The 14,347-nt window shown below is 24.6% G+C and overlaps 1 protein-coding gene across 1 annotated transcript; it reads right to left on the bottom strand.

Annotated features, from left to right (window-relative positions):
• Positions 1–1,175: 1,175 nt before the first annotated feature.
• On the bottom strand, positions 1,176–11,907 carry LOC145836531 (uncharacterized). The gene is made up of 5 exons (XM_082944329.1): positions 11,862–11,907; positions 11,465–11,626; positions 11,056–11,208; positions 10,613–10,785; positions 1,176–1,247 (listed from the first exon to the last, which is right to left on the bottom strand). Exons 1-5 carry the CDS (start codon positions 11,905–11,907, stop codon positions 1,176–1,178), a joined length of 606 nt encoding a protein of 201 aa, XP_082800455.1.
• Positions 11,908–14,347: the final 2,440 nt, after the last annotated feature.

Below are 14,347 nucleotides of genomic sequence, written 5' to 3'. Positions count from 1 at the left end.
AAATATTTAAATATAAAATAATATTCTTTTGTATCATATCTTTAATTCGTCATTTTTATTTATTAACTTTTTTGTTTTGTATAAATGTTTTATAAAGTTAAGTACATAAGTTCTTCAAGGTAAATTAAACTTCTGTGTTGTAATATATTTATTAATCAGTAAAAGTGAGAAACAAAATCTTTAAAGAAATACTTTAATGTTTTATTTACAACATACAAAAGTAAGTTTTGTTTTATGTATGCTTTGTCCACAAATGACAGTTGTAAATTATAGGCTGAATTGATCCAAACAAGTAACTATACAGTATTAATTTGTGGCTATATTGTTACCCAGACTAGGAGCCTCACTGATTTCCTTCGAAATTGCCTCGGTCTCAGGCTCGACAATCTCATCAGATTCCAGGTTAGCAGTAGTCTCGGAACAACTCATTTCGGTGCACGTTTGTGTGCGTGGCACTTTCAAGACTAATGCCTTTTTTAGGGGTTTTAAGGACATAACTATATAATTTATATAACTAAATATAATAAAACTAAGTAATGTTGTTTTATTATGTACAAATAAACGCAATGACAGCTCACAATAAGTCTAAACACTTAAAGTTAACAATTAGAAGGAAAACGTGCTCTGGATTCCCTCCTTGACGTGTCACTGGAGACGTGTCACTGGTCTCCGGTCGCTCAGTTTCTGGCACTCGACGTTGGTCCGTCTCGTTTACAGAATCTTGATGTACGTGGCTTGATCTTCTTCCGTTTCCTTCCCGTAATCGGAGCGTGGCGATAAAATACAATATAAATAGGCACGATGATATAAATATGTATAAATATTACAATACAAGTACAATAGTAAGTAGATACGATAATATAAATATGTATAAATATTACGACAGAATTATTTAAAAGTACGAAAACAACTTGTTTGTAGAAGTGTAGCTAAGGTTGACGCCACAATCTGTGTGGGCTTGCTCAATAAGATGAATGTTCCAGTTTGTTTCTTTGAACGCTGTGGACTCAATCGTGGAATTCAGTGTTCAAATTGATCCAAAGAAGTTGTCTGCTACAGTATGCGTAGGCTTATGATTATGGCACGTTAACAACTCAAATCGAGTTGTTCGCCCCGTCGACGTTGTTGTATAAGAAGGTTTTCTCGGGTGTCATCTAGCTTTTCCAAGATGGCGGCTAACGCTTAAATTTGCGAGCAGCAGAGTGTCGCTTCGTGCTTGTTTCGAGGTAAATGACCTGCTTCACGCTCTGATTGGGCGTATTTATAGTTTTTCGATTCTTTTTCTAGAATTTTCAATAATCACGCGATCTCTCATTTGATTCTCTCATTTTCCTGGACTTTGGACTGTAGATCACTTGATCTATCATTTGATTCTCTCATTTTCCCTTAGCCACACCCATAAACAAGCTATTTCCAGTTCAATCAAGAAATCAAAGACAAAAATCATTTTAACTAGCACTTATTTTGTTTGTGAAAAATAGTTTTTTGGGAATTAGTTTTACTATATTTATTTGTTGTTTTTTTTAATGGAAAAATATAATATCAAGTGATTAACATTAATTTCTTTAAGTTATCAAAATTTGGACACAAGGCAAAATAAGATTTTGCATAAGTGTCCTACAGCTATAAAATAAATCAAAGGTTTAAATGATGAAACTTAAAAGATTTTACCCTAAATTAGTTTTGATATCTTCAGAATGATAAAACCTTGCCTAAAATTAAAAAATAACTACTATAACTATTTTTAAAGTTTATTAACATTTGAGGTTTAAAGATCCTACTGTTGGGGATTTTTTGATAGTGATATATTTAATTTGCGACGCTTGTTACCATGTTTGGTTAGGGGTAAGAAAGATTGAAAACCACTACTCCAGTCGTTTTCAGCCACTTTCTAAGCCGACAGGAAGAACCGCTTACCAATTACCTGAAACTAAATTTAAACTCGTGTAAAATGACCCTTCGTGCAAAACTGACTCCGTGCAAAGTTGACGACTCGTGCAAAACTTACTACTCGTGTAAAAGTGACCCTTCGTGCTAAAGTGACCCCTCGTGCAAAAGTGGCTCCGACCCAGTTAAACTACATAGTACATACCCTCTTCTCCAAGAAAAACACTGCTACAACCTATTTTTCTCGACGTATATTTCGCTTGTCTAGGTTTAACTTTGTAAAATAGCTAAATACTACATTTTTTTATTTATAAAAGCTTATCTGAAGTAACCATTCTTTCAAAACAAACCACTTAGGACATCCAAAAAGCAAAAGTAGCATAAACTTATACCCATATATTTTTTGTTCAATTCTAGGTTTGAACTTCGAGCCTTTACTCTAGGTTTCTAGTTTGTAAATTTACTTTAACCAAAACTGTTAAAAATTGAAATGGAGAAAGTAGCATAGTTAAAGCTCGAAGGGTTATATTTGATAAATATAAAAAAAAATAATTTTAAAAGTTTTATTGTAATTCATTCAGATTTTAATACAAACAAACTAAAAATGGAAAAACTAAAAGCTGTCGAACAAACTTAAAAGTTTGTTTAATTAGATTATTAAGGACTTTTGTTACTTGTTAGTCGTTTAAATTCAAAGTATAAATTACTGAAAAGTAAAAATTTAAAACCTAAGTAAAGATTATTTATTTAATTTGTAAATTTTCACACTGTGCTGTTATAATTGTTAGACAAATCTAAATATTAACTTTAAAACTAACAGACATGAAAATTAGTCTCTTACTTAATACCAACTAATTATTCTTAAAGACAATAATGCATACACAAACAAATTACTTAAACAGTAAAAAGATATATTTCATTGAGAGTGGTTAATGAAAATCTAATTAAATTTTTAAATGTTAATCATACGACTTTTACAACATATAAATGGAAATTGTTTAAACTTTAGTCAAATAAAAGTTTCAATTCTATTTGAATAAGGTTTTAACAGACTCTATTTATTTTTTATGTTCAATAAAATAAACATGGTTTTATGAAATAATAGAAAAGAATTATCTTATACGAGTTTTGAAAAAAGTTGTTATATGCATACTCAACTTTAGCTTTTTGATTTTCAGTAGGTAATATATAAGAAGTAAATACTTTTGGGAATTGCGCTAAATCAAATTGATAAATATCAATTAAAGTTAATACAAACTAATAAATATTTTAACGAATGAAATCGATGTTTATTTTAACAATACATGTTTAGTTTAATTTTGGTTTATTAAAATCACTATTTACAGAAAAACAAAAATTGTAAATTAATTATAAATATTTTTTAGTTACATTTTTTTTACATTATCAGATGATTTAGTTTGTAAAAAAAATAGCTTTTTTAGCAAAACATATTTGAATTCTGGGTTCTTTTTTTAGTAAATAGTTTTCAGTTAGTTATATAGTTGTTTTAATAATAGTAAAACTTAGTAAAATTTTATAAATGTATAAAAATACTTAGCTATTATTGAATACACATTTTGCACTTACTCTAATTTTATGCCATAAGATAAACCTTTATTTAGTAGGATATCATGAAAACTTATTTTGTTTTGTAAAACATTGTTAGTTTCGTTGTATAGAAGTATAAAGCTTTAATTTCAAGTAGTTATTTTTTTAACCAACACTATCAAAATAGTTTTTTGCAGTTATTTTCTGTAAGAAAAATACTTTTGTTTCTATAACTATAAAAAACTCTTAAATGTTAATATATAATTACAATCAAAAACTCTAATTAACATTGTTACTAATAATATCATAATTCATAAAGTATAAAAAATAGAAAATCAATGATTTATCGCTATTCTTTAAAAACTTGTAATTTATTTTAAATTTTTCAAAACGATATTATAAACTACACAGTTCTAAAATGCGTAAATATTTTTAAAAACATACAAGGCTTAAACTTTTTTCCTTTCGAATTTATGTTGTTCATAGTTTAAATGTACTTTTTCTACCTAAACTACAAATTAAATTTTACTAAATAATCACAGAACATAATAACATCACTTTTTATGCAGATATCATTAATTAAAAAATATTAATATCTGTGTTGTAACAATGCTTCAAGTAAAAGGACTAAAAACTAGTAGACGAAATAAAAATCAAAAAAGTTTGTCGAATGCACAATTTTGCACATTGATCACAGCAGGATTTACGTTTGTTAGTTTAGAAATTTTTTGTTTTTTTGTTTATTTTTTTGCTACTATTATTTTGTTATAACTTAATAACTACATCCTTAAAAATGCTTTACGATTAATGAAGATGTAGTAAAACAAAAAAGTTAAAAACCATATGTTTATCTAAAGTAGATATGACTCTAACGTACTAATTCAAAGACTGTTTACAAAACTGAAAACAAATATTTTTAAAAACAATATAAAGAAACTAATTAAATTTTTACACTGTATTAACCTAAAACAAGTATTGACTTAAAAAAATTAAACTATGCTATAGCAACATTTCTGCTTTATTTTTTTATTGAAAGTATATTAATTGTAATAACGTTGTTTAACTAAGTCTAAAAACTTTAAAAAATTAAAATAGTTAAAAGTATTTAAACTGCGCTTAAGCAAAATGGTTTCGTTAGTATTGAATTAATAAGATTTATAATTTTTACAAAATAATAATATTTATTTATTTTAACTATTTGAGTTTTTTTTCTATGAACTTCATAAAAAATTATAAAACACACAAACTTGAACAGATATTTTATGCTGTAATTTTCAGTATATTAGTTGCTTACTTTTTACCTTGTTTGATTTGTGACAAAATTCCAGGAGGTAGGCCAACAAAAGATTTTGAATTAACAAGTAAGCTACAGCTATTTAAAAACATAATGAATAAATTTTGTTTGTTTCATAAAAATAATGCAGAACGAAAATAGTTTAATGTAGTATTATCTTACATACTAAAAAAGTTAACTTGACAATTTTCACTACTTTTTTATAAAATTTTCATTACATTTTTGGTTTTAATTTTTGATAGATTGGTTGTTATTTTTTAAATATTTGCTTTAAATAATAACTTTCAGATGAAGAGAAAAATATTAAAACATACATTATCGTTGCTTCTGTTATTTCACTTTTCTTAGCTCTATTACCAATAGCAGTTACATATGAAGTCAAAGTAAGTAGTTTGTTAAATGTATTTGTTTTTATTAAAACAGTTACACAGCAAAAAAAAACTTAGTTAAGAATAGTTTAGTTTTTGTAATTTAAATTTATTAGTTTTCTTTGTAGTAAATATTTTATGTTTATCTAACTAAATTAACTTTTTTTTTTCTATTGCAACCATGTTTCAAGTGTTTCGCTATACTACAACTAATTATTAAAAAAGTAACCTTTTTATAGCTTTATTATTATCAGTACAATCATTTTTGGAAAAAAAAAATAATTAAACACGCTTTAAAAGTGTTCAACAAAGTTTATTTTTTTTGATTCGCTATAATTTAGCTTATATGATAATATTTCAGCGAAAAAGAAAACTTTTTGCAGTGATTCACTTACTTTTTTTGATTCGCTATAATTTAGCTTATATGATAATATTTCAGCGAAAAAGAAAACTTTTTGCAGTGATTCACTTACTTGTTCAACTTTTAACCTTTACAACCTTCATCTTCATAGCTTTTAAATATTCACAAATTCTAAGAGGTAATGAAAGTAACAAATCAGAAACTGACTATGTTAGCTTGATTAAAATGGTTAGTTAAAGCATTTTTAATAAATAAAGCAAAGTTAACTTAGATATGTAAAACAAATAATTAAAATTGTATAGAATAAATGATTTTGCTGTAAACGTATATATATTATGTAAGCTTTTTTTATAAACCTTTGAAAATACAAAATGCTAATAAGCGCTCAATTAAAGAATTGAAAAATGTTAATTTTAAAAACTGCTTTGTCACAAGCTATACTAGTGTTTTATAATTATAATAGTTGTAGAAATTTATTAAAGTAACTTATGTCTTAGGCGTTAAAACCTAGAACGAAAAAGCATTTTGATCAAGTTTTGAAGGATGCAAAAAAACTTTTAAATCTTATCAAGAAGAAGTTTATAAGGGCTGGTCACCAACCTAGATCGACTGAATACGACCTATTCGTCTCATTACACAATGCAAGTAGCTTACCATTTTATTATATATATTTTGCATACTTTAAGTTTGTTACAAGAATAACAATAAGTTTACTCAATGTAAATTACTTATTCAAAGAGAAAATTACAAATTTTATTGATCCATGAATCTATTTAAGAGGCAATGTTTCACTAAAATATTAAGATAAATGAAGTTCTATTTGAATAAAATGTTTATTTTAACTGCGAATCTTATAAGTTTAGTTAAGCACTGTTTTATAAGTAAGTTAGTGAATGAATAAATCTATACATATTTTGGGACTAGATTCTACTTATTCAAAATCTTATTCTAAACTTCTTCTACTTCTGATAAACAACTATTCATTGTTTCAATAATCTATTTTAAACAATAACAGGTCTTTTTAGAGTCAGTAATTAAAGCTGCTTTTGGACTTATAAACGTGTTGATGTATACTCCTTTGCTTATACTAATTGTTTTGTCTTCAGTTTTTGTTAGTTTTTTTTTACTTTTAAAAAGGTAGCTGTTGAGCTATCTTATGTAAATACATTTATTTTAATCTAAAAGTAAAACTAGTATTATACAACAGTAATAGTAACATTTTTTTTTCTATAGTGCAGATATTTTTAGATGATAATTTATGAATGTTATTAAACGCTTCTAATCAATTTCAATTAAAATATACTTTACAAAAACTAGCTTTTTAATGTTGTAGATTATAATTTTTTTCTATTTTATGAGTAATTGGTTAAGTAGTATTCCAAAATAAAATCTTTAATGACTCGTCTATTTGATCAAAAGAACTTCAATTATTTTAGTTTGATACCAAAAAAACAATTAAACTAAAAATCTTAAATTCAAAACATTAAATCAAAATTTTAAAGTTTACCTAAAATAAATATAAAGCAGTTAGCGTTACTTTTTTTTTCCATATCTTAAAAATAGAAGTAAGTAGCAAGTTTTATTTCGATCTGTCGTTTATAACTTTTAAACCCAATGTATCAAATCATTAACGATTAAAACGACCTGAACTTATAGTTTGCTGGGGCTATAGCAAGTTTGATTTACGTTGTGCCGAGTTTTAATACAACAAAAACTTATGAAGATGTTGAAGACCAATCTGATGGACAACAAGTTGCACAGTCTAAAACAAACAACAATGAAACATGTTCCAACTTAAACCTTAGTCAGGTTAAATTTTTAAAATTTGTACTAAAAAAAACTTTATATTCTTGTAAGTTATGCTAAGAAATTTTAATAACAACAATCGTTTTTTTCAATTTTAAATAATGTTTAATAAATTTTAATAATAACTGAAAAAAAAAACTTATTCATAATAACTGAAATAATTAAAGTTCAAAGAATAATTTACTAATTTTAAGACTCGTTTTATATTGATCTATAAAACTATTTTTTCTGCTTTATGCAATTTAGACTGCTTACAATTATAACATGTATTAATGCATTGTAGTTTTTTTTTCATATAGCTACCATTACAACACTTACTTATTTAATTTTCACATAGACTTGATTTTATTTTTTCAAACATAGTAGCTTACTTTTTCTTTAATAATTTTCTTTAAATACTACAAATAAAAGTTATTAAATGAAGTAGAAGTAAAAATTTTATTATTTTTAGAAACGGACGTTTGTACAAGTTTCACCAAGTAGTTCATCGAAAGGTGAGCAAGAGGAAACCTGCTTAACATATAAATCCACCAGATTATGATTATATTTTTTGGTTTTTCTTTGATAATAAAATATTTCTAATATTATCAAAAAAATTAGAAATATATATCTCATAAATGCAATTCTGTTTTATTTCAACTGAAAACCCATAGGGTTACAACACTTATAAATATTAAAGCTAGTATTATTATTTATTCTTAATTGTACATTTTTACTTTATTTTAAGATTAATTATCAAATTTAACGTTTACAACTTTGTTCAGTAGGTAGAATTTATCATTAGTGTTTATTAACAAGCTTTTATTACCTTCAATATAGTTCGTTAATGATTTTTTTAATAGTTTAACTCATAATAGCTTTAAGTGTTTTACTAGTTTTCGTTAGTTTTTTTGTGTTTAAATATAGTTTGTTAACTTTAGCTAAGCCTAGATATCCCATAAATGTTTATTTTATCAGAATTTCATTGTAACTAAAAATCTAACTTTGTTCAGTAAATTAATGAGGTTAATGATATTCTTACTTACGATGAAATTCTAAAAAAAAAGAATTAATGGAGACATCAAGGCTTAGCTTAAGTTAACAAACTGTACTTAAACACATAACAAAGACTAACGAAGACTAGTAAAACATTTAAAGCTATTATGAACAAAACAATATTTCATTTAGTAAACTATTGAGGTGAATATTTTTTTATTACTAAATTCGTATATTAATACATTTGATTTTATTATAAAAAAAATTGTTAATAAAACTTCAAATAAAAGTACTACCTTGAATTTACAAACTAAAATTTTTTTAAAGATAAAATAAAACAATAACATTATTTTTTAAACAGTAAATTTTTTTTTTTTGAGTTATTGCTTTTTCAATTTTTTTTTGTGTTATTGTGTTTTTTTTATCGCATTTTTATTATTAAAACTAAACTTTTGAACTAATTAACTAAATGTACGTAACAGCGAGTAACTTTTTTAAAACCAAAAACCAATTTAGTTTAATAATTTTCAATTTCTAAGTCAACATAGTCATTTTTCTATTAAAAATATTGATCACTCAGTAGTTAGGTTTAATAGTTATTAGGTTATCTTAAACCATTTAAAATGTCATGAATTTGTCATGTAATCATTTTTATGCATGCACTTGAAAACTGTGTCTTGTCAAAACTCTATAATTGTAAGTCAATGTTTTTAGATAGTTTAAAAGTCATTTTTTACACTCATTCTACACTTCATTAGCTAAGTTCAAACGCTTAGCCTTTAGATTTGTATGCGTTTTTTTGTTAATTCAAAAATTGTGACCAAACTACGTCCGAAGTACAAGCATAGCTAAATAGTTTTTAAAATGTATTAAAAACATAACTTTAGAGTTTATAAAACAAGATGTTTTAAAGCGGAAAAGTTAGCTACTTAATTTATTTTCATTTGCTACCAGTAGACAGTTTTCTCGTAAACAGGAATTTTTACAAAACTATACAAAACAGTAATTCGTGCGAAATAGATTATCATGGTCAGCTAAATTAAATAATAATATAAAAAAGTATTTTTTTTAGTTATTTAAAAAGCTGTTTCCCTAATTAAAGATTTTACTGGTATATATATTTACACATTTTTTATATTTTAATAGTAATTAAAACTGATCTTTAAGTCAACAACTATATAATAGAAAAAAGTATTTTTTTACTTAAAAAAATTGATTACAGAACATAAAAAGGCTCACTGTGTAAAACTTTGTTTTCAAAAAAATAATTTTGTTACAAGAATTTTTGAATATAAATTTACTTTATAGTGTATAAAGGAAATTTTATTTAAACTATAAATTCTGATTTTTTTGTTCAAGATAAATGACTTTAAAAATTATAATGTAGTGTAAAAAAATGTCTTCAATGTAAAATCATATTGTACATCTAATAAATAAAAGAATAAATTTAACTCTGTGTGTAGATAACTAAAAACTGCACGTTATATTTTATTAAAACTCTTTTTTTTTTTTTTTTAGATTAAGATATGTATTATGAATTTAATAGTTATTATTTTATTCATATTTTCAAGAAAGAAATAGAAAGTTTTTCTATAAAATTTAATATTTCTATTTGATATATTTCAACTTAAATCATGTCATAAAAGTTTAAAGTTGTTTAAATTAAAGCTATTTCACTCTTTAGATCATGAAAACAACATCCTTGTATAATTAGAGAATTCAATATAGTAAGTAAGTGTTTAAACTAGAATGTAAAAGTTTAAACTATACAAGTAAAAAACTATACTAGACATCAAAAAAGTCAAAATATGCTTATAAAAAGATATATTTTATCAAAAACACGTATGGTAGTTTACACTTTGTTTTCATCAAGTCTTGAAGCAGTCATGTTTTCAAATATTGATTAAAATGAGTTATCTTTAAACTTTTTATTTTTCTGAAAGTTTTAAATATAATTTTTATAGTAATATAAAGGTACTTTTTGGATTTTTTACACATTGTAAGGTTTGAATATTTCAGTTGAAAAACTATTAATTAAATACTTCATAATTTGATGCTGAAATAACTAAATCTAAAGTTTTAACGATTTCATATTTATTTGAAAAACATCTTAAATTTTCAAATAGAAAAATAAATTTTTAATAATTTCCTTATTTAAAAAGGATAATTCAGTTTAAACATTTGTACAGACATTTTTAAATATTAGTAAGTAAAAATAACAAAATCCTTAAAACCCACAACGTGATGTACCTTTTTAAAATTATTTAAATTTAAATTTAAGCTAATTTAATGTAAAGAGACCTCAAAAGTAAATACTATCTAATTTTTCGAGTTAGCTATGACAAGATGTTTCTTAACCAATACAAAACTAACCAAAGCCTGTTCTTTGATATTTTTTGTAAACATACACGAGGTTATGGTTCCCGTTAAACTCATAAACAAAGCTATCCAGGATAAGTAAAACGATGATTGGTATCCAATGAAACTTTCACTTGTTCCATTGTGAAAAGATGTAAAAATTGACAAGCCAATCACAAGGTTGCAAGCTGATAAAAGATGAATGGAACAAATTAGTTTAACAAAAAAAACTACTAACACTCTACAATAAATATTCTCTACAATAAGTGTTACTTAAAACAAAATAATGATAGAACTAATTAGTGTAATATTTACTTTCTGTACCTTTTAAGTAACTTGAACTTTTCAAAAGTTTGTACTAAAAACATAAAATCTAAAACCGAAGAACATTATAATTTTAATTATTAGAAAATTGTACTTTTTTAGACAGACCGCTAAGTTATTGATATCATACTCACCGGATACAAGCAGCAAAACAGCAGAAACTCGAGCCGAGTTGGCGCAAACACGCAGGTTGCCTTTGGTCAGGTACACTACGAGAGAAGTTGATATGGATATGAGGCAAGGCAGCATGATGGTCAAGCTTGCAAACAAGAATCCTCGCGTCGGTACTGTAATAATAATATATCAAAAGACTTTGTTTTTTTATACTAAAATTAAATAAAAAGTTCATCCTTATAACCAAAAAACACACATAAGTAAGTAGTTTTTTCTAGCTGAATTATTTGAAAATATTTGTTTTATTAATTAAATTTCTACATCGTGCTTAACGCTTTATGAATGTTTTTTTAAACATTTTTGATGCAATAGTTTATCTCTAAAAAAATTGTTTATGAATTTTTGGCAAAAAAAACTTGTTTTTCTCACAGCAAATATCAATAGGGGTTTCAGGGCAATTTAGGTCGGACAGTCCACCAACCCACAAGCCATAAACAGCTGACGTCACATTTCCATCCTTGTCTTTGTTTTTTAAAACTACCCAGTCATTTCTCAGGAAGCCAATTGTTGAGAACGTCAGCGATAAAACAACTAAAAAACTGATTGTATATAACTTGATTATTTTATAAACGTAAAACATCAAAGTTATAAAAAAACTCTGTTAATAAATTGTTTATAAATTTTTATCTACGTACACAGAAATTAAATTTTTAAGTCAAGTTTTTAAATGCTAAAAAACTCAATCTAAAGCTTTAAAATTGAAAAACATAAAAAAACGACATAGAAATTGAAAACGTACATAATAATAAAATCAACAATTCAAAACCTGCAAAAAAACTGTACAAAATTGCTTTTCGTTCGGTGTTTGCCATTAAATAGGATAAACAAAAAAAAATCTTCGAAGCACTTTCATTTGCCGCAAGCGAAATCTCAAAAACGAAGTTTTCAATTTCGCACTTTAAAAACAAGTTATACATTTTTTTTACTTAATGATTTTACTTTAAATCGTTTTAAGTATTTCTTTTTTTCACAAACACTACGAGATTTTTGTATGTTAAAAAATTAATTCGTAAAAAGATATATCTTAAAATTGCTTTTAAGAAGAATCAATAAAAAAAAAATTGTAAAAAAATATTTAGTCTAAAATTTATGATTTCAGAAATTAAGCAACTTTTAAGATAAAAATGTGGTTAAAGTATCTTTAACTGCTGTACTAACCCTAAATAACCCTAACAACTCAATGCTTATATAAAATCAAGTTAAAAATAAAACTGAATGAGAAGAGTTATAACATAGTGAATTAAAACATTCTGGTTATAGATACGATTTATTTCTTGATATGCTCACAAATACAGTAAAAATAGTACTTTAGTTTCCCATTTTTACATGTATATTTACTAACTTTGTTGTTTACTTTTACTGTAATAATGACGTTTACCAGACCCTTAATAAAATCTTTAATTTACTATGCCCAATTTTTTTTTTATAAGAAATAGTTAAAGTTTAAAACTAATACTATACGTAAAAACTTATAATACTAATTTATTTATAACTTTTTTTTTAATTGTAAATGATAATTTAAAAGTATTAGTCTTTTTGAAAACAAAACTATCTACTTTTAAATTTTAGATAATCTTAAGAAATAAAAGTTAAATTACAAAACTGTATTAATTTGAATTAAATTAATCTGCTTTACTTATTTAATTGTTTTAGGTATAGAAGGAGTGTACCCGCCTACCATTAATTTAAACTATACCTTTTTTTTTTAGAAATTACTGCTTTCTTAAAAAGTAGTTAAAGTTTATGTTTTATCATTAGATTAAATCAACTAAAAGCTAAGTTATTAAGTTTAAACTAGTTTTAACTAAGAATTAAAAGACGAAATTATCTAACATAGTATATTAATAAATTTTATTAATCATATACTTAAAATAGGTATTTTTGGAAGTAAGTATATTTGTTCTTTTAAATAAATTTGTTCAGTTTCCATCCTTAACTTGTTAGCCAAAGTCTCCCCTTTTGAGTTATACTTCATCAGCAACTTTGGATAAAATTTAAATATAAAACCATGCATTATTGCATTAAAGAATTTTTTTATACAATATTCTTATATAAATAAGCTTTATTTTAGTATTCTCATTTGGAAGATGATTAGTTTTTATTGTAAATACGTTGTTTAGAAGGCCTCTATAAAAACCTTTTTTGTCAGAAACTGAAAACTATAGCAGTAAAATAATTTTAATTCTATTTTTAAACAAAATAAGATTTTTTGTAAATCATTAATACAAGAAGTTTATATAGTAAACTTGAAAACCTTAAATACGACAACTAGTGCACCTAAGCAAGTTTTTGTCACGCTGAAAATTTTATAAACCAAACAAAAACTGACTACTTTAACTTTCAAAGATAAATAGGAAGTTATTTATCAGTTTTTTATACTTACTAATTGAAATTTTTTATATTGGCGCATAAATTTATACGATTGAAGTTAGATGCACTTTAGTTGATCGAACTAAACTGATTTTAATAGGAATTTATTGGATTGAAAACGATAAGATGAAAAATAATTTGGTTGGAAAATGACTTTGGCGTGACTTAATAAGTTGGAAACAGGAAGCATGCTTTAGGCAAGCTATAAATTTTAGATATTTATTAACTTAATATACTACACAATTTATCAAACCATTAAGTATATAAAAGTAAAAAAAGAAAAATTTTATTATCAAAAATTTATATTTAAACTAATATTTTAGTTTTTCCAAAGCTGTAAAGTAGACTTAATTGAAAGTTATTTTTGTTAAGCTTTTAAATGAACCATGCTAGTTTTTAGTACAATTGTAATATACATTTTATGAAACGGAAAAAAAACGTTAAAAATATCTAGTTTTAGGACTTAGTGTACGAAAATACCTTACGATTATTGAGACGTACATCACTTTAATACAGTTTTACATCATGTCCATGTAGCTATCTAAATGATAAACGAAACAAATATATTTTTTAACAATTTAAATATCTTTTTCTAGCAAAAATTATTAGTTTCAAAAAAAGTTTTTAAAGTCTTGGATTTTATTTACAAAAGAGCATTTTTACTCCATAGAGAGAAAAACTCCTGTAAAGGTCTTACAAAAATCTAACTAAGAACAAAACACGATTAAATTTTACTACTACAAAGGTAAGTTGACAAAATTCTATAAATAAAGATTGATGAATACTGATTAAGAGTTTGTTTTAAATTAAAGTTCTTATGCAAGTGTAATTAAGTGGCCTTTTTATATATAAACCTGGCAACTATAAAACAAAGACAAGTGT

This window comes from Thalia democratica, chromosome 1 (assembly GCF_965202585.1).
Source record: "Thalia democratica chromosome 1, ktThaDemo2.hap1.1, whole genome shotgun sequence".
Taxonomy (NCBI): Eukaryota; Metazoa; Chordata; class Thaliacea; order Salpida; family Salpidae; genus Thalia; species Thalia democratica.
This window is presented reverse-complemented; position numbering and strand designations above follow the sequence as displayed.